A 22,564-nucleotide genomic window follows, 5' to 3' on the forward strand; every position below is an offset into this window, starting at 1 on the left:
ACAGAGCAATGAACCAGAGTATATGCTGTGTGACACAGGCCTGATAGAAAATGAAAAAAAAATTAGATAGAATCAGCCAATCAGATTCAAGTTCAATCCGATTGGTTGATCCAATCAGCCAATCGGATTGAACTTGAATCTGATTGGCTGATTCAATCAGCCAATCAGAATTTTCCTACCTTAATTCCGATTGGCTGATAGAATCCTATCAGCCAATCGGAATTCGAGGGACGCCATCTTGGATGACGTCCCTTAAAGGAACCGTCATTCGTCGGGAAGTCTTCTGCCAGGATGGATGTTCCGCGTCGGCGGGATGAAGATGGATCCGGAAGAAAGAAGATTCAAGATGCCGCTTGATAGAAGACTTCAGCCGGATCATGGACCTCTTCAGCTCCCGCTTGTATCAAGACATCAGACGGATCATGGACATCTTCAGCCCCCGCTTGGGCCAAGACTTCAGCCGGATCATGGACATCTTCAGCCCCCGCTTGGGCCAAGACTTCAGCCGGATCATGGACATCTTCAGCCCCCGCTTGGGCTTGGATGAAGACTTTGGAGCCTGGACGGATCGGTGATACCCGGCGTGGTGAAGATAAGGTAGGGAGATCTTCAGGGGCTTAGTGTTAGGTTTATTTAAGGGGGGTTTGGGTTAGATTAGGGGTATGTGGGTGGTGGGTTGTAATGTTGGGGGGGTATTGTATGTTTTTTTTTACAGGCAAAAGAGCTGTTTTCTTTGGGGCATGCCCCGCAAAAGGCCCTTTTAAGGGCTGGTAAGGTAAAAGAGCTTTTCTATTTTAATTTTAGAATAGGGTAGGACATTTTTTTATTTTGGGGGGCTTTGTTATTTTATTAGGGGGCTTAGAGTAGGTGTAATTAGCTTAAAATTGTTGTAATATTTTTATAATGTTTGTAAATTATTTTTTATTTTTTGTAACTTAGTTCTTTTTTTATTTTTTGTACTTTAGTTAGTTTATTTAATTGTAGGTAATTGTAGGTAGTTTATTTAATTAATTTATTGATAGTGTAGTGTTAGGTTTAATTGTAACTTAGGTTAGGATTTATTTTACAGGTAATTTTGTAATTATTTTAACTAGGTAGCTATTAAATAGTTATTAACTATTTAATAGCTATTGTACCTGGTTAAAATAATTACAAAGTTGCCTGTAAAATAAATATTAATCCTAAAATAGCTACAATATAATTATTAGTTATATTGTAGCTATATTAGGGTTTATTTTACAGGTAAGTATTTAGCTTTAAATAGGATTAATTTATTTAATAAGAGTTAATTTATTTAGTTAGATAAAAATTATATTTAACTTAGGGGGGTGTTAGTGTTAGGGTTAGACTTTAGGGGTTAATAAATTTAATAGAGTAGCGGCGAGGTCCGGTCGGCAGATTAGGGGTTAATACTTGAAGTTAGGTGTCGGTGATGTTAGGGAGGGCAGATTAGGGGTTAATAATATTTATTATAGGGTTATTGAGGCGGGAGGGAGGCGGATTAGGGGTTAATAACTTTATTATAGTAGCGGTGAGATCCGGTCGGCAGATTAGGGGTTAATAATTGTAGGTAGGTAGCAGCGACATTGGGGGGGGCAGATTAGGGGTTAATAAATATAATATAGGGGTCGGCGGTGTTAGGGGCAGCAGATTAGGGGTACATAGGGATAATGTAGGTTGCGGCGGTGTACAGAGCGGCAGATTAGGGGTTAATAATAATATGCAGGCATAAGCGATAGCGGGGGCGGCAGATTAGGGGTTAATAAGTGTAAGGTTAGGGGTGTTTAGACTCGGGGTACATGTTAGGGTGTTAGGTGCAGACTTAGAAAGTGTTTTTCCCATAGGAAACAATGGGGCTGCGTAAGGAGCTAAACGCTGTTTTTTTTCAGCTCAAACTGCCCCATTGTTTCCTATGGGGAAATCGTGCACAAGCACGTTTTTGAAGCTGGCCGCGTCCGTAAGCACCGCTGGTATTTAGAGTTGCAGTGTCGGTAAATTATGCTCTATGCTCCCTTTTTGGAGCCTAACGCAGCCATTCTGTGAACTCTAAATACCAGCGGTATTTAAAAGGTGCGGGGGGAAAAAAGCACGCGTAGCTAACGCACCCCTTTGGTCGCAGAACTCTAAATCTAGCCGTATGATTTAATATGGGAAAATGCAAGGTTCTACATTTTGGAAGTAAAAATAAGCAGGCAATTTATTATTTAAATGGGACAAGACTTAGCCAAACAGAGGAGGTAAGGGATTTGGGAGTAGTAACAAGCTAAAGATGAGTGCACAATGCAGGGCAACAACTTCAAGGGCTAATAAGATACTAGCATGTATTAAAAAAGGCATTGATTCAAGGGAGGAAAGTATAATTCTGTCACTATATAAATCCCTGGTAAGACCGCACCTTGATTATGGAGTTCAGTTCTGGGGACTGATCGCATAAAAAGATACAGCAGAACTAGAAAAAGTTCAGAGAAGGGCCACAAAGCTAATAAGGGGAATGGAGAATTTAACCTATGAGGAGAGGCTAGCCAAACTGCGTCTGTTTTCTTTTAAAAAAAAAGGCGCTTGAGAGGTGACATGATTACTTTATATAAATATATTCAAGGCCCACATATAGAGATGGCAGAAGCTCTGTTTATTCCAAGAAAATTGTTTGTGACAAGATGTCACTATTTAAGGTTGGAGGAAAGGAGATTTAATCTCCTGCAATGGAAACATTTTTTCACTGTAAGAGCAATAAAATTGTGGAACTCATTACCAAAGGAGGTAGTGAATGCTAATACCATAGATACATTTAACACTTGTTTGGATACATTTCTGTCTAGAAACAGAATTCATGGATATGATTGCTTGGATTAAATGAGTCACCTTTTAGTGGGATTATTTAAGCTTAACTGGAGTTTTTTGTAAGTATTTTACTTTATATTTGTATAGGCTGAACTTGATGGACTTCGGTCTTTTTTCAACCTCATCTACTATGTTGCTATGTTACATGGGGCAAAAAGATAACTCAGTAGTTGGATTTTAAATATAAATATATATATATATATATATATATATATATTTAAAATAGATATATAGGAATAGACATACTTTACTTCAACATTATCATATATATATAGAACTATATATTTAATAATAATAATTTTAAATAATTCTAGGAGTGTAAAATATGCACTCTAGGTCTAAAGTGGTGTCGGGTTAGCGCACATGGAGAATTAGTTATCTTAAGGAGCTTTATGAAAATATTAAGTATAAAATATTAAAAATTTTAATAATAATTAAAAATTATTATAGATGCACTTAAAAATTCCTAATATTTCATAGAATATATATATATATATATATATACAGTATATATATATGTGTATATATATATATATATATATATATATATATTTACAATATCTAAAATAATGTTTAATAATAATAATAATAATTATTATTATTATTAATTTTGAACATTGGCATGAGTGAGATATTTTTGTTATATGACGGGATATATGCATCACTACTTTTAATCTTAAGGAGCTTTATGAAAATATTACGTATAAAATATTATTAGATTATTATTATTTTTATTATTATTCTTTATTTATAAAGCACCAACAGATTCTGCAGCGCTGCCCATGGGTACAAGGATAAAAGTACAACGGAAAAACAATACAATAAAAGACAAAATTTTACAGATAAATACAGGGGGAATTGAGGGCCCTATTCCCATGGGAACTTACAATCTAGATGGGTGGGAGGATGGGAAACAGGAGGTGGGGACTGCAAAGGCGAGAACAATATTAGTGAGGAGATAGATGAGGGCTACTGTTAGGTAAGCGAAGTTCATTTGTTAATGAGTCGGGTGATAAGCTTTCCTGAACAAAAAGGTCTTTAGGGAAAGTTTAAAGAAGGAGAGATTAGCAGAGAGTCTGACTGCTCGAGGAAGTGCGTTCCAGAGGGTTGGTGCTGCACAAGAGAAGTCCTGTAGTCTAGCATGAGATGAGGTGATGGTAGAGGATGCAAGGAGCAGGTCATTGTTGGATCTTAGGGGGCGAGCTGGAGTATATTTGTTGATGAGTGAGGACAGGTAGGGTGAAGCAGCGTTGGTGAGGGCTTTGTAAGTCAGAGTGAGAATTTTTTATTTAATTCTGATGTGAATGGGGAGCCAGTGAAGGGACACACAGAGAGGTTCAGCAGAAACAGAACATCGAGAGAGGTGGATTAGCCTGGCATATGCATTTAGGATGTATTGAAGGGGAGAGAGGCAGGAGAGAGGGAGGCCAGTTATTAAGTTATTACAGTAGTCAAGTCGGGAAATTACCAGGGAGTAGATTAGCTGTTTAGTAGTTTCATCACTCAGAAACGGACAAATTTTGGAGATATTCTGAGGGTGGTTGCGGCAGGATGAAGAGAGCAATTGGATGTGGAGAATGAAGGACAGAATTAAATCAAGTGTGACTCAGAGGCACCAGACTTTGGGTGATGAGGAGATAGTGGTGTCGCCAACAGTGATGGAAAAAATAGAAACTGGAGTAGATTTAGAGGGGGGATTAGAAGTAGTTCGGTCTTGGACATGTTTATTTTTAGGTGGTGAGAGGCCATTCAGGAGGAAATGCCAGATAAGCAGTCGCTGATGTGAAAATTGACAGAAGGAGAGAGTGCAGGGGTGGAAAGGTAGATCTGGGTATCATCAGCATAGAGGTGGTAGTTGAAGCCATAGATGTTGATAAGTTTACCCAGTGAAGAAGTATAAATAGAGAAGAGTAGAGGACCCAGGACAGAGCCTTAAAGTACTCCAACAGACAGAGGCAATGGAGAGGAGGAGTCACCAGCAAAGGAGATAGAGAAGGATCTGTTAGAGAGATAAGAGTGAATCCAGGAGAGGACAGTGTTACAGAGCCAAAGAGAGCTAAGAGTCCATAGGAGAAGGAGATGGTCAACAGTGTCAAAGGCAGCAGAGAGGTCAAGTAAGATGAGTATAGAGTAGTAGCCTTTGTTTTTAGCAGAAAGGAGATTGTTAGTAACCTTAGTGAGGGCAGTCTCAGTTGAGTGTTGGGGACGGAAGCCAGATTGCAGGGGGTCGAGCAATGAGTTGGAGGACAGGAAGTGGGTTAGGTGATTGAAAACCAGTTTTTCAAGGATTTTTTAAGCTAGCGGGAGCAGTGATATGGGGCAGTAGTTTTCAGGAGAGTTAGGGTCAAGGGAGGGTTTTTTGAGGATGGGGGTGATCTTTGCATGTGTGAAGGAGGCAGGGAATGAGCCGGTAGAAAGGGATAGGTTGAATATGTGAGTAAGAGCCAGAGTGAGGGTGGGAGACAGAGAAGGTATTAGATGTGAAGGAATAGGGTCAAGTGGACAGGTAGTGAGGTGTGAGGAAGACAATAGGGAAGCCACTTCACTCTCAGTGGTTAGTCGGAGGTGCAGAGAGTAGCATAGGGGGTGACTGGGAGTGAAGTTGGAAGATTGCAGGCTTGTGTTGGGATGTTTCTTCGAATGGTAAGTGTTTTATTGAAAAAGTAGTCAGCCAGGTCTTGAGCACTGAATGCAGATGAGGGCGGTGGTGCAGGTGCGTAGAGGAGAGAGTTGAAAATGGAGAAGAGTCTTTTAGGGTTTGAGGAGTGAGTGGATATAAGAGAAGAGAAGTAGGTTTGCTTAGCTAAGTGAAGGGCAGAGGTGTAAGAGTAAAGAATGAACTTATAGTGAAATCAGGTTCAGAGCGGGATTTCCTCCAGGCACGTTCAGCAGTGCGGGAGCATTTTTGTATGTGGCGTGTTTGCTGGGATTGCCAGGGCTGGAGCTGACAACGTGAAACTTTGCGAAGTTGGGGCAGAGCAAGAGTGCCAAGTGCATAGGAGAGAGTATTGTTATAGTGGGTTATAGCAAGGTCAGGGCAGGATATTGTGGAAGTGTGGGGGAGGCGTATTTGAATAAGGTTGGAGAGTTGAGGAGGGTCTACAGTGTGCAGATTTCTACAGGTGCAGAGCGAGGGGGGAAGTAGGTTTAGCCTGTATATTAAGATTAAAGGTGAGCAGATGGTGGTCTGAGATGGGAAATGCAACATCAGATAGAGAGCAGAGATAGGAGAATACAAGATCAATAGAGTGTCCATCGTGGTGGGTAGGGAATAGGGTGGATTGTGAGAGGCAGAAGGAGTTAGTGAGCGAGAGAAGTTTAGAGGCAGCAGGGGCAGATGGGTTGTCAATGGGGATGTTGAAGTCCCTCAGAATTAGAGTAGGTGTATTTGTAGAGAGAAAGTAAGAAAGCCAGGCAGCAAAGTTGTCAAGGAATTTGGAGGTTGGTCCAGGGGGACGATAGATAACTTCCACTCTGAGAGAGAAGGGGGAGAACAGGCAAATGCAGTGGACTTCAAAGGAAGAAAAGGAGAGAAAATGGAAACGGAGATAGGTACTGATAGGAGCAGGAGGGGGATAGTAAGATGCCAACACTGCCACCATATCTCTCACCTGGCCTAGGTGTGTGGCTAAAGTGAAGACCACCATGTGTGAGAACAGCAATGGAAGCAGTGTCAGAGGAAGATAGCCAGGTTTCAGTAATTGCTAAAAGGTTGAAAGCGCTGGAAACAAACAGGTCATGAACAATTGTAAGTTTGTTACAGACAGAGCGAGCATTCCAGAGGGCACAAGAAAAGAGAGGGAATAAGCGCTGTGGGTTAATGGAGATGAGATTGTTAGTATTGCGTGACCTAGAGTTTTTGCAGTGGGAGACAGAGTGAGAGTGTAAAAGTGTGGTAATTGCTGCAGGGCCAGGGTTAGGAGAGACATCACCAGCAGCATGCAGTAGTAGCAGTGAGAGTGACAGAAGATGAGAGTGAGATTTTTAGGAGCCCGTATGACTAGACACAGAAGAGTTAGAGGGGGAAGTGTTTCTAAGGAGACAGAGTAGTTCATGAGAGGACAGCATAGGGGATGAGAGAAGGGAGGGTGAGACATGGATAGTGTGGGGATTGTTGTTATAGGGTCATGCAGTGAGTTTTAGGAGAGATGCACTGTAAAAATGCTAACTATTACATAATATATATATATATATATATATATATATATATATATATATATATATATATATATAAATAAAAATACAGTGTGTATATATATATATATATATATATATATATTACAATATCTAAAATAATTTTTAATAATTATTATTAGTATTAAATTTAAATATTGGCATGAGTGAGATATTATGTGATGGTATATATGCATCACTACTTTTGATCTTATTTATAAGCATTTGCTTTTGCTATATAATTATGTGATACATTTGAATAAGAAGTAACCATCTGAGTTTCATGTAATTATTTTTCCAGTGCAGCCTTAATCACTAATATAGGGCATCTATTATTTTTAGGAGCTCCTTTTCTTTTCACTTGTTATTATAATATCTAAAATTACCCATTCAATTACTTAATAGTTCCCATGTCAATACACCAATATAACAATGTTCCCAAAAATAATATCTACTATCAAGTCTCCTTTTTAAACATAATAATATTAAAGGACCACTCAATGCAATAGAATTACATAAGTAACAAGTACATAATAAAAAAGACAATGCAATAGCACTTACTCTGACTTTCAAATAAGCAGCAGATTTTTTTCTGACAAATTTATTTTTTCTCCCATTTTATGTCCCCCTGTATCATGTGACATATATCAGCCAATCACAGACTAGTTTACATATACACTGTGAGCTTGTGCACTTGCTCAGTAGTATATTGTTCCCCATAAAGTGTGAATATAAAAAGACAATATTTGATAATGGAAGTAAATTGTAAAGTGTCTTAAAACTGCATGATCTATCTGAATCCTAAAAGTTTATTTTGACTTGAGTGTCCATTTAATTTTTTATTTCAAAATAGTATTCTCTATATGACATTATAATATAATGTTATCTATTTATTATAATTACCTATTCATTATCACAACATCACAATCTCCTTAAATTATATAGTGATTGCATTGCCTATTTAATGGCAATATATATATTCCTGTTTCATGCACTCACCACCTAGTGTAACTTTTCTTCACATGCCCAGGTGCTCCGTTAAATGCATATAAAAAGTTTCAAAGAATTCAGGCACTCACAGGTGTTGATAAAGTTCAATACATTTATTAAATACCATGCAAAAAAGTATTTTATATATATATATATATATATATATATATATATATATATATATATATATATATATATATATATTGCAAAAATTACAATAAGAGGGAAAAATTGGTAAAATTTACAGGAAGCAGTGAATGAATTTGAATACATTAAATATTCAGTACAAAATGATTTAGCATCTCCATGTTTTACATGTGACTTGTTATCAAACATTTAAGTTAAAGGGACAGTAAAGTCATAATTAGACATTAATGATTATAACAGAGCATACAACTTTAAACAATTTTCCAATTTACTTATCCTATAATCTAAAAGGCCAAGTGTGTTTGTCCGAAGCTGTCATGCGCAGTAGAGACAGCACAAGGACAAACACACCTGGCCTTAGAGTCTACCTGATCTGTTGCGGCATAGTGATGGGCGGATGTAGGCGTGTCCGGGCGCGAGCGGACGTGGTCGGGTATGAGCAGGGGCATGGTCGGGGATAGCGGGGCTGGGGAGAGAGACCAAAAGAGAGGGGGGAGAGAGCAAAAGAGAGGGGGGAGAGAGCAAAAGAGAGGGGGGAGAGAGCAAAAGAGAGGGGGGAGAGAGAGAGCAAAAGAGAGGGGGAGAGAGAGAGCAAAAGAGAGGGGAAGAGAGGGGAAGAGAGCAAAAGAGAGGGGGTAGAGAGAGCAAAAGAGAGGTGGAGCGAGAGAGCGCAAAAGAGAGGTGGAGCAAGAGAGTGCAAAAGAGAGGGGGGAGAGAGCATGAGAGAGAGGGGGAGAGAGAGAGCACAAAAGAGAGGGGGGAGAGAGAGCGCAAAAGAGAGGGGGAAGAGAGAGCGCAAAAGAGAGGGGAGAGAGAGAGCGCAAAACAGAGGGGGAGAGAGAGAGAGAGAGCGCAAAAGAGAGGGGAGAGAGAGCACAAAAGAGAGGGGGAGAGAGAGAGCGCAAAAGAGAGGGGAGAGAAAGAGCAAAAGAGAAGGGGTAGAGGAAGCAAAAGAGAGGGGAGAGAGAGCAAAAGAGAGGGGGGAGAGAGAGCAAAAGAGGGGAGAAAGAGCAAAAGAGAGGGATGAGAGAGAGAGCAAAAGAGAGGGGGAGAGAGCAAAATAGAGGGGGGGGGAGAGAGCAAGGGGTGGGACCAATGTACTGCAAAAAATGGCCGCGTGAATAGGCTTTAGGACTAGTATTACTTAATTTGCTTCCTTATTCTGTTATCCTTTGCTGAAAGGATTATCTATGCAAGCTCAGGAGCAGCAAATAACCTAGGTCCTAGCTGCTGATTGGTGGCTGCATATATATACTGATTATCATTGGCTCACCCATTTGTTCATTTAGAAATCATTAGTGTGTTGCTGCTCCTACACAAATGATATCAAAAGAATGAAACAAATTTGATAATAGAAGTAAACTGGAATGTTTAAAATTGTATGTTCCACCTAAATCATGAAAGAAAAATGTTGGGTTCATGTCCCTTTTGACCATGCATATGAGAGTTATGAGCAGTTGAAGTAGAACTCTTGCTATGTTTGACTATGACTACGCTACAATGTATCTATAAATAATCACATTCTCCCACTAAAATATATCTATCCCCACCTTTACCTATCCATTTCACTGCAAATTCATGTATCAAATACTAGCTATTTAATCTCTTCTTGATAGCCTTTCACTATTTAAATAATTACATACAAATTAAACTCCTCTTTGGCCCTTACTAATACATTCACGTGGCCCTCTATATATTTCCTAGCTGATGTAAAAAGTCTAGTTAAGAAGCAGAAGTCATAAGAAAACTGCTTCCTAACCTCTCAGCAACCCTAAGGTGGCGGATTTAAACGGCACCAGATTAATTTGTCTGGGGTGATCGACAGGGGGGTGCTGCACAAGCAGTTGAATGGTCAATAATAAATGTGAGCAGTGGACACTATGAAATTCATTGACCACTTACTGTGAACACAGACTGACAGGTTGCCTAGTTGGGAACCTTGTTTACAAGCTACATGATAAAGTGAGTAAAAGACGGAGGTATTAAATCTGCATTTCTTTCTTTGTGAAAATATAACAATATATCCATAAGACTACTTGACTGGAAGAGAAAAGGCTCCTCTGTCATATTTAGGTTATATAACCCATTTATGTCACATGGTTGATAAGAAAAATGGTGATGGCTCCTCACTCCCTATAACAATAAATGTGCACAGATGTGAGCCTTCAACTATGAGAAATAGACGTGGATGTTTACAGAAACTTACTCACTGACTACTTGCTATAATTATAAAATGTGGTGGGTTTAAAATTACACAAATGTGTTATAGTTTTTATTATGGTAAAAAAAATACCTATATAAAAAATTATTCTCAATGTGCTAGTTTGTTTTATTATACTCCATTGGATTCTTTTTTTTCAAATGCCAATTTTATATTTTGTTTTTTATTTTCATTACATTCTTATATATACAACAATCTATTTCAAGATAACCCAATGGAATTCTCACTTTTCTTTCTAATGACTCTACCAGAAGGTTAATTATTTCACACATTTAATACAGTAAATCATAACCAATTGACCTTCCATTAGATTTTCAGTCTAGTTATCATGAGTATGGCTGCCAGGCTTGTCAGTCTGACTCGTCACTTATATCAGCTATTCGGCTTCCTTCCCTGAGTTCTCATTTATTTGAGAATTACATTTTAAATATATTCCCTCAAGTACAAATGTTATATCTCCATTCATTCTTCATACATCTTCCTCTTGTATTAACTACTGCAACTTAAAATTTTACTCCATGCATTACCTACTGATTTGATTTAACATCACTGCTTATTCCCTCATACTTACATAGCTTCAAATCATCCTTTACAAAATGTTGTTTGTAGAAGCGTATTTTAAATCCTAGTCATCCTTTTCCCTTTAAATGCAGTACCAGTCGAAGGCATTAACCTATGCACAAACCCTTTTTGTTTCCTCTCTTTTCTCAACCTTCCTCCACGATCTTTCACAAGAAGAGCACTCAGTGCTTTTTGGCAAAAAGGGAAGTAGATATAGGACTTGCTTTTCAGCACTAATGCCATAACAAATACAATAAGATATTTGTAATGTGCCTGGATCACACATAAAGCTATCCTGATGATTATTCCTAGGGATTTTAATGGGCAATTTCTAGAACCAAATCTGTGTATACAAATATTCATTGTGTTCAAACGTATACGTCTTATACAGCACCTGGGTAGCACTTGGGGATTGGTGGCTAAATGTAGTCACCATTTAGCAAGCTCTACCCAGGCTGCTGAACCAAAAATAGGCTGGCTCCCAAGCTTATATTCCTGCTTTTTCAAATAAAGATACAAAGAGAATGAAGAAAAATGTATAATAGAAGTAAAATAGAAAGTTGCTTGAAATTACATGCTCTATATGAATCATGAAAGAAAAAAAATTGTGTTTCATATCCCTTTAACACATAGGGCTCGATTTATCAAACCCCTACGGCTGTAAGTTCTCACAAGAACTTGCTCGCCGTAATTTATCAAGCAGCGGTCACTAGACCGCTGCTTCCTTAAGCTCTTCGCCACCTCTAAGGTGCTGAAATTCAATCTCCGCGGTCGAGTCCGACCGAGGAGATTGCCAGCTCCTGCCCGCGCGTGATTTGCTGTGCGTGGGCAGGGGGCGGGATTGCAGGCGAGTGCAAAATTGTGCTTGTGTGAAATGTTGATTACCTGTGGGTAATTTTGCCCCGCCACAGGCGAGCTGAGGCGTATAGGGGCGCGTATACGTGCCCCTGTACGATTCAGCTTTGATAAATCTAGCCCATAGTCGTGGCTAGTGATTCCATTTGCCCAGATTATATTTACAGATACATTGAGCTGTCTTCTTCTGCATGTCTGAAATCACTTAACATTTCACTGCTGTACTTTTCATTATCACAGTCAGCAATTGGCTTAAAGACTTTGGAAACAAAATCTGGCAAATCTAGACAACCTCTTGTTTCATAAAGAGGGCAATGTGACTGCCAAAAAGAACTAAAGAGTGTAAATGGCTTCCAAACCTAAATGTTGTAAATATAGAGTGTTAATTGCTCGCCTACCATGTGTTTGCTTTTAAAAGACAACTGTGGAAGTGATTACTCTCAAAAAGATGGTCTGTTTTATACCTTTCATCAGAGAATTACACTGTTCATTATTTTTAAATTTGAATTGTATTACATTTTAATTATCATGCTTTCTTCTTCCTAGTTTACTGTAATATAATTGCCATAGCTGTCTGTTTGCTGATAAAACAAACTCTAGTAAGTGAAAAATAGTATTAAACTTTACCTAATATTATTGAGATTCCTGTTCTCTTATCTACTCTTGTCAATGCTCAAATTAAAGATTAAGGGGCCAAATTATAAGTGGAGCGCATATTTGCACTTTCGCAAGCACAATATTAGCGCCCCACTCAGTAATACCGGTGCACGCAAATGTGTGCTGGTGTTACTAGTTGAGTGCAATGCAAACACGACTTCGCATTGCAGGGACGCTTTGTGCTCATGAGCGCTTCCATAGGCTCCAATGGGATCCTCATTCTCATGCTGTGAGACACGGCAGAAAACCTAGGCAGCAAAGGGGGTAAGTCGAGAAGCTATGGGCAACAAATTTGAAATATATGAATATATACATATATATTTATGTGTTTATATGTGTATATATACATATTAACACAGAAATATATATGTACAGTATAATATAAGCATATACATATATATTTTAAGGAACAACACATTCCCCATAGACCGTAATGTAAAGACAGTTTTTCAGTGCTGTTTTTTTTCTAACACCCCCATCCCCCTCACTTTAAGCCCTTAAAACTGCTTTGCGCATTTATATTAAAAATAAATAAATAAAGATGCTACCATTTTTATATTTTATCAAGGAACCTTACAGTTTATTTTGTGCGCAATTGGGGGACATTTTTAAAATTAACCAGAGGTCTGACCTCTGGTTAATTTTCTGAGCGCTAATTACTACCACAAGTTTGCAATAGCATTAACCATCCATTTGTAATGACTGGTTATTTATCATGCGCTCGAAAACGGGCAAATTTGCCCTTTTACAGGAGTATGATAAATTAGAGCCCCACTTGTAATCTAGCCCCTAATTGTAGGTTTATTTTGTATTTGTAGATAGTGGGAAAAAGATAACAGTAAACAACAGAGGGAAAAGACTATAGAGAATATGTAGCATGCCATGACATTTAAACATACTTTAGAGCGTACATCATTGAAAAAGTGGTAAAATATATTATTAAGGATAATACCAATACATAACTCTTTGAAAATACAGTTTGTTTTTCAGTCTTAAAGGGACAGTCAAGTTAAAATTAAACTTTCATGTTTCAAATAGAACGCACAATTTTAAACAACTTTCCAATTCACTTCCATTATATAAATGTGCACAATCTTTTTATATGCACACTTTCTGTGGCACCAGCTCCTACTGAGCAATGTGCAAGATACACAGGATATATATATATATGCACTTTGTGATTGGCTGATTGCTGTCACAAGGAAAATGTAACTAACTGACATTTGTCAGAAAAAAATCTACTACTCATTTGAAATTCAAACTAAGTGCTTTTGCATTGTCTTTTTATTATACATTTATTGATTATGCAATGCAACTGTGTTTAGTGGCCCATTAAGACAATGTGTTTTTTGCATGGAAAGGCAAGTAGCTTGATGTCATAATTTGGCTAATGCTCAAAGAACCACAAATGTGATTTGAGTCTTTACTTTACAAGCAAATGTGTTCATTAGGGATGAGAGAATATTTAAACAATGACATTCACATGGCAGAGTGAAAGTCACACTGGGCATTTGTTTCTGAAACCAAGTGTTCCTCTAGAATGAAGGTACCAAAACTATCCTAGAATATTACAGTTTGCTATATCAAATGTTACAGGATCATGCTAGAAACAAAAGGTTTTAAAATTAACATAATTTAAGAGAAAAAAAATGTTTAAATAGCAAACAGTCTCCTTTGTCCCTTTAGGAACACAGCCTCTATTGTAAGGTTCCATTTCCATTTTCACTACACAAGTTCCCTCTTTATGTACATACATAGGCCTCTAGTTATCAAGCTGTCAACCGCAAATACGCTGGAATTCCGCATCGTATTTGTGGCGAGCCTGATTCGCCTTAGTTATCAAACCCTAGAGACTGGCAAAAGTAGGAATATAGTGATGTAACATACGATTAGCCGGACTCAGTCCGACACAGATCGATGCTTACGTCACTCCTTCATGTTTTTCCGAAACGCAAGTTCGGCACAATCTGACTACTTTTGCTAGTTATCAAATAACTAGCAGGTATGCTCACCACTTTTCCGGCCCAGCGTACCTGGTTTTCAATCCGCTGCCCTGGAGGCGGCGGATGCCATAGGAATCAATGGGAGTCTGAAAGCAGCGAAAGTTTATGTTCGCTGCTGCCCGATATCCCATTGATTTCTATGGTAGTGTCTACACCTAACACCCTAACATGTACCCCGTACTTGATCGGGTTGAATTCCGGCGATTCCTGTCCGCCTCATCAGAGCAGGTGGACAGGGTTATGGAGCAGCGGTCTTTAGAAGCCGTAGTCATAGCCAGGCTATGACTATGGCTTCATGCTGAAACGCGTAAGCCCTAATATGCTTTACTCTTCCTAAACTCATTTATACTATGATACTGTTGTCCTGTATACATTTTTAATGATATAGAATAAATCGATGTTTTAACCCAGCAGTGGTGCTTGCTCTCCATTTTTTGCTACAATGTCTATATATGTATACATATGTATGTATGTGTTTATATGTGTATATAAGTCTGTAAATACATGTATACACATATACTTACATAAATACATATATAGACATATATATATATATATATATATATATATATAAATATATATATATATATATATATATATATATATATATATATATATATATACACATATCCATCTTTAGCCATGTACATTGGGGCAAAAAAGTATTTAGTCAGTCACCAATTGTGCAAGTTCTCCCACTTAAGAAGATGAGAGAGGCCTGTAATTTTCATCATAGGTATACCTCAACTATGAGAGACAAAATGTGGAAACAAATCCAGAGAATAACATTGTCTAATTTGGAAAGAATTTATTTGCATATTATGGTGGAAAATAAGTATTTGGTCAATATCAAAAGTTCATCTCAATACTTTGTTATATATCCTTTGTTGGCAATGACAGAGGTCAAACGTTTTCTGTAAGTCTTCACAAGGTTGTCACACACTGTTGCTGGTAAGTTGGCCCATTCCTGCATGCAGGTGGTGTTTTGGGGCTGTCGCTGGGCAACACAGACTTTCAACTCCCTCCAAAGGTTTTCTATGGGGTTGAGATCTGGAGACTGGCTAGGCCACTCCAGGACCTTGAAATGCTTCTTACAAAGCCACTCCTTCATTGCCCGGGCGGTGTGTTTGGGGTCATTGTCATGCTGAAAGACTCAGCCACGTTTCATCTTGCCCATGCCCTTGCTGATGGAAGGAGGTTTGCACTCAAAATCTCATGATACATGGCCCCATTCATTCTTTCATGTACACAGATCAGTCGTCCTGTTCCCTTTGCAGAGAAACAGCCCCAAAGCATGATGTTGCCACCCCCATGCTTCACAATAGGTATGGTGTTCTTTGGTTGCAACTCAGCATTCTTTCTCCTCCAAACATGACGAGTTGTGTTTCTACCAAACAGTTCTACTTTAGTTTTATCTGACCATATGACATTCTCCCAATCCGCTTCTGGATCATCCAAATGCTCTTTAGCATACTTCAGATGGGCCTGGACATGTACTGGCTTAAGCAGGGGGACACGTCTGGCACTGCAGGATCTGAATCCCTGGCTGCGTAGTGTGTTACTGATGTAGCCTTTGTTACGTTGGTCCCAGCTCTCTGCAGGTCATTAACTAGTTCCCCCCATGTGGTTCTGGGATGTTTGCTCACCATTCTTGTGATCATTTTGACCCCACGGGGTGAGATCTTGCATGGAGATCCAGATCGAGGGAGATTATCAGTGGTCTTGTATGTCTTCCATTTTCTAATTATTGATCCCACAGTTGATTTCTTCACACCAAGCTGCTTGCCTATTGCAGATTCAGTCTTCCCAGCCTGGTGCAGGTCTACAATTTTTTTTCTGGTGTCCTTCGACAGCTCTTTGGTCTTCACCATAGTGGAGTTTGGAGTGTGACTGTTTGAGGTTGTGGACAGGTGTCTTTTATACTGATAACAAGTTCAAACAGGTTCCATTAATACAGGTAATGAGTGGAGGACAGAGGAGCCTCTTAAAGAAGAAGATACAGGTCTGTGAGAGCCAGAAATCTTGCTTGTTTGTAGGTGACCAAATACTTATTTTCCACCATAATATGCAAATACATTCTTTCCAAACCAGACAATGTTATTGTCTGTATTTGTTTCCACATTTTGTCTCTCATAGTTGAGGTATACCTATGATGAAAATTACAGGCCTCTCTCATCTTCTTAAGTGGGAGAACTTGCACAATTGATGGCTAACTAAATACTTTTTTGCCCCACTGTATATGTATATATCTCAATGTTAAAACCCTTTGCCTGCCTTTTTTTCTAAAACCTGACATTGCATATCTTTGAGCCCTTATAATTTTATGTGCAATATTTTTTTTAAATAATTTTTATTAGAGAGTGTTATTAGGAGTGTATGTAACTGTACTTTGTAATGTATTTTTGATGTGTTTTGTAACACTTTTTAGTTTCATGAGACAGTTAACCAGAGCCCTGGAGTTGCGGTAATCAGTCTGACTCAATCTCATTTACTTTCATTTCGTAATACGAGAGATAAGCCCAACGAGCACAAACGCCTGTGATGAACCCCTTATCACTCGTGCTCAAACATTTGCGCTCCACTCATAAATTGTATTTTGTTTTTAATGTCCCTTTAAGAAATCAAAGATAAGTGTAAAATGCAAACAAAATTGTATAAAAGAGAGAAATAATGCAAAAATATAATTCGTCAAAAATAATAAAGGAGCTTTTTTTTTTACTTCATATTTTAAGTGTGGACAACTGTAAACAGCCATCTGTCAACGCACTGAAGCAAATCTCTTAATTCCTACTGTAAAAATGAGTATTCTGTACGATCCCTAGAGGGTCACAGCGATTTACTAATTTTAAGACCCCTCCATCCCCCAACAGGTTTTTTAGCCTTAAAGTGAATACAGGGTTTTCAGTCCTTTGGCTTCACATGAAGAGAAGCAAGTCTAATAGTCTGAGACAAATTTCAGTCTAGATATTATATTTCTGTGTAATGCCTTCAAAACATACTGTGAGATTTTCAGTTCTCTGTGTAATAAACACACTATAAAGACAGAGTTTTGCTTAAGACCTGAATCCTTTGGGTAATTTAGCGCATGAAAGTGGAATGTGCCAACGTAAACATTTTCCTGCAACATGGAACAAAAATAACCTGCAATAATTCCATGGCAAGGGAGAGCTCATTGCTTCTGCTCGCATGCTGAGTCTGACATTATAATTTATAGGACTCCTTTGCCTCAATTACTTTATACTTCATTACATATTGTAAAGTGTTTGAATAATTGTTTTAAAAAATAGAGATCATTTATAAAAAGCAAAAATTACTACTTATAACTGAAAAAATGTAACTGACAATAACCTATACAATATGTAACTTAAATTTAAATTCAGTTAAATACCTTGAAATATGCTAAATCTTTTTTTAACAAATGTGATATGTTTTAATGTATTTAATAGAAATATTTCAAATACCTATGTTCTTCAATTAGAAGAAAATGCTGTTTATGTTTTTTTAAATATCTGTCTATATAGATCTATATATGCAAAATATATCTATATATATATTCATGTAGACATAGATATATATTTATTTCACAAATTATATATATTTGAAAATAAATAGAACATTATCTACTAAGTGAAGAACATAGATATTTGAAGTAATGCACCTTTGGATTTAGCGCTTGACCTATAGCTAGAAGAGGCTTTTCTTAACACGTCTCATAGAAGTCTAAAGGGAAAGGAAGTTGTCGCGATCGCGTTATCCAATTTCCAGATGTTAGGGCGTCTGAGTCTTTCACTCAAGCTATAACCTTTTACTTTTAACTTGTAATAGCAGCGCAAACCAGGCAGCGGTATTGGTTTTCCTTGAGCAGTGTTAACACTCAATAGCACTAAAATGGTTGCGCTCCACCCTTTGGGCCCGATTTATTAATATGTGGGCGGACATGATACTCTGTAGCGGATCATGTCCACCCCACATTGATAAACGCCGACGGCATACACGGTCTGAATTTATCATTGCACAAGCATTTTGTGTGAAATTCTTGTGCAATACCGCCCCCTGCACACTCACGGCCGATCGGGATGATTGCTGTCCGCCGCCTCAGAAGTGGTGGACGAGTTAAGGAGCAGCGATCTTTAGACCGCTGCTTCTTAATTTAAGTTTCTGGCAAGCCTTAAGGCTTGCACAGAAAAAGCAGCATACCCTGCTTCTTAAATTGGCCCCTATGTGTTTAATCCCCACAAAGAGAAAAAGTAAAAAAGTACAGTTAAAGTAATGTTCAGGACCTGCAGAGCACTTCTGGTCCCAAGTGAAAAGCTGTCACTGATCCAAGCGGTGTGGTACTTTAACAGTGTGTTTAACCCCTTTACAGGGTTTAAACACATAGATTTGCAGCATCACTTGTGATAAAACGATATGCTGTAGAAAATTAGAGCATTTCGTTTTAGCACTATAATGGCCCTTTAAAGACACAGTCTACCCAATAATTTTTATTTTTTAAAAACATATATAATCCCTTTATTACCCATTCCCCAGTTTTGCATAACCAACACAAATTATATTAATACACTTTTTACCTCTGTGATTGACTTGTATGCAAGCCTCTGCAGACTGCCCCCTTATCTCAGTTCTTTTGATAGACTTGCATTTTAGCCAATCCATGCTGACACTTATATAACTCCATGGGAGTAAGCACGATGTTTATCTATATGACAAACATGAACTAGCACTATCTAGCTGTGAAAAACTGTCAAATGCATTGAGATAAGAGGCAGTTCAACGGCTTAGAAGTTAGCATATGAGCCTACCTAGGTTTAGCTTTCCACAAGGAATACAAAGAAAGCAAAACAAATTTGATGATATGAGTAAATTGGAAAGTTTTTTAAATTTTATATTGTATACCCTATTTTCATAATAAAAGTTTAATTTTGACTAGGCTGTACCTTTAAGTAACTAATCCTATTAAGTGCATTTTTATTCATTAATTCATTCATGAATTTAGATTCTTATACCCTTCAATTTTTTTTCCACTTAGAAAGTATTTATTTTTTTGTTTTAATCAGAATGCTGGATCAAAAAGTCTGACACAAGGAATTATAATTATAAAATGATGGTATCTGTTTTAGATTATTGATATTTAAAATGCAAACATTCTGTGTATTAGTGTTGTGCTTTAAACCCTCTGAGCAGTGTCCTCATGTCAAACCTACACACAATCACTTGACATCAGGAGATACAGAACGGTCTTTTAATAATACTTTTAAAATTATTAAACGTGTTTTGTGTTTTACCTTTAGGAGATGTCAAACATGAATTTAAACAGTGGGATGGAGGCAGCTACAATGCTGGAGGAAATGATGGAGCTGACTGCTCAGAACCTGGTCAGAATGGAAGTAGCAGACCACTATAAAGTAATTAAGGAGCTTGGAAAAGGCAAATATGGACAGGTGGCACTGGTAATCCACCGCCAAAGAGGTAATCCAAATTTTCAAATAATCCTTGTAAATGTTAAAGGGACATGAAACCCAAATTTTTTATTTCATGATTTAGAACTAACATACAATTTCAGACAACTTTCTAATTTACTTTTATTATCTAATTTGCTTCATTGGGGCCGATTTATCAAATGTCTGTCCGACATGATCCGCTCAGTGGATCATGTCCGACAGAAATCGATGAATTCAGACAGCATATGCTGTGTGCATTTAACACTGCTTGTGCAATGCCACCCCCTGCAGATTCGCGGCCAATCAGCCGCTAGCAGTGGGTGTCAATCAGCCCGATTGTATGAGATCGGGTGGATTGATGTCCACAACCTCAGAGGCGGCAGACCAGCTAAGGAGCAGAGGTCTTAAGACCGCTGCTTCATAACTGCTGTTTCTGGCGAGCCTAAAGGCTCACGCGGAAACAGGGGCATCAGGGGCCATTCGGCCCTTGATAAATCGTCCCCTATGTCTTGATATCCTTTGCTGAAAAGCATATCTAGATAGGCTCAGTAGCTTGCGGATTGGAGGCTGCACATAGATGGCTCGTGTGATTGGCTCACCCATGTGCATTGATATTTCTTCAACAACGGATATCTAAAGAATAAAGAAAGTTAGACAATAGAAGTAAATTTGAATGTTGTTTCAAATTGTATACTCTATCTGAATAATGAAAGAAAAATGTAAACAGCAGTCTTCTCAAGTTAGGGTATGGTCACATCATTAAAGGGACATAACACCCAAACATTTTCTTTCATGATTCAGATAGAGAGGCCCATTTAACAAGCTCCGTATGGAGCCTAAAGGCCCGTGTTTCTGGTGAGTCTTCAGACTCGCCAGAAACAGCAGTTATGAAGCAGCGGCTCCATAACCTTGTCCACCTGCTCTGAGCAGGCGGACAGGAATCTCCACAATTCAACCCGATCGTGTATGATCAGGTTGATTGACACCTCCCTGCTGGCGGCCGCGAATCTGCAGGGGGCTGCGTTGCACCAGCAGCTCTTGTGAGCTGCTGGTGCAATGCTGAATACGGACAGCGTATTGCTCTCCGTGTTCAGCGAGGTCTTGCAGACCTGATCCGCACTATCGGATCAGGTCCGCAAGACCTTTGATAATTCGGCCTCAGAGAATACAATTTTTTAAATTTTCCAATTTACTTCTATTATCAAATTTGCTTCATTCTCATGTTATTCTTTGTTGAAGAGATATCTAGATAGGTAGTGTGCATATGTCTGCAGGACTACAAAACTGCTGCCATAAAGTGCTGCAGACACGTGCACACTCCTGAAATTTTAAATGGTATGTTCTATCTGAATCATGAAATAATTTTTTTTGTTTATCTTGGGCATTGCACATAAGAGGTGCTTGGGTTTAAGAAACTAGGCATTTATTTATGTGAATTAGGTTCATGATCCAAATTGCATCCAACACAAACTTTATTCTGTAAAAAAAAAATGTTTTACTTTTTTATTCTTTCTTTACTGAATTTCTGCCTATTGTATGCTATAGTATGTAAGAAATAACAGTTATAATAACACATTTTGTTTTGGTTTTTAAGGAACCCCCATGGCCCTAAAACGCCTTCCAAAGAAAAATACTAAACAGCAAAACTTCCTGTATGAATATTGTGTGGCACTTTCCCTTTCGACCCACCCCAACATTATTGGCATGTTCGGTATTGCATTTGAATCTGCAGAACACTATGGATTCTTGTATGAAGCTGCTCTGCAGAGGGATCTGATCTCCATAATTAAGCCAAGGGTAAGGATTATGGAATTATTTAGGAAATAATATATAATAAGAGATATTTATTAATATATTGCAATCTTTCTGTTATTGAGGTAAAAAAAAGAAATACAATTTTCTAGTTGGCATTCTTTTGCTTTATTTAACAGTATTCCAGTTCCTCTGAGCTCCTAGTGCAGTGAGTATAGTTTTTTACGCATTATTGAAAACTTAAAGGGAAATGAAAACCACAATTTTTTTTTCATAATTCAGATAGAACATGTGATTTTAAAAAACTTTTCAATTTACTTCTATTTAATTTGCTTCATTCTCTTGGTATTCTTAGTTGAAAGGCATGCCTAGATATGCTCAGGAGAATTACTGCTTATTGGTAGTTGCAAATAAATGTCTCTTTTTAGTTGTTCAATAAATATGTTCAGCTAGCTCCAAGTAATGCATTGATGTTCCTTCAACAAAGGATACCAAAAGCATGAAGCAATTTTGATAATAGAAGTAAATTGGAAAGTCATTTAAAATGCTCTATTTGAATCCCAGAAGAAAACATTTGGGTTTCATATCCCTTTAAGGAACATCACATTTGAATTTTATACAGCTGATTAGTTAAAAATGCATAGGAATACACAAAAGATAAATTTTCAGTGCATTCTGTGAGAACCTACATCACACCTTACAGCAGGGGTATCAAACTCAAAGTATCTGGGGGCCACTGGCCAAGTGTTTCTCTCCCATGGGGGCCACTTGAACTGAGTAAGTGTTCCAGAACTAGATATACTAGGAAATGGAAGTGACATTTAGCCACATAGTAGTGCATGGTGGGAGTTGTAACCCACAATAGACATACACAGTTGTCTATATTTATCTTGTGAGTGTCAAGTGAAGTGATCATGGAACTG

The 22,564-nt window shown here is 38.1% G+C and overlaps 1 protein-coding gene across 1 annotated transcript in view; it reads left to right on the top strand.

The window, feature by feature from the left end:
• Positions 1 to 22,564, top strand: part of LOC128638046 (serine/threonine-protein kinase SBK2-like) — a 66,739-nt gene that overhangs the window by 16,125 nt on the left and 28,050 nt on the right. Inside the window, exons 2-3 of the mRNA XM_053689917.1 lie at positions 19,740 to 19,917; positions 21,484 to 21,686. Of these exons, the coding sequence (XP_053545892.1) occupies positions 19,743 to 19,917; positions 21,484 to 21,686 (378 nt within the window). The 5' untranslated portion in view covers positions 19,740 to 19,742. The remainder of the gene's footprint in view (positions 1 to 19,739; positions 19,918 to 21,483; positions 21,687 to 22,564) is intronic.

The sequence above is a fragment of the Bombina bombina genome, chromosome 8, assembly GCF_027579735.1.
Source record: "Bombina bombina isolate aBomBom1 chromosome 8, aBomBom1.pri, whole genome shotgun sequence".
Classification (NCBI taxonomy): domain Eukaryota; kingdom Metazoa; phylum Chordata; class Amphibia; order Anura; family Bombinatoridae; genus Bombina; species Bombina bombina.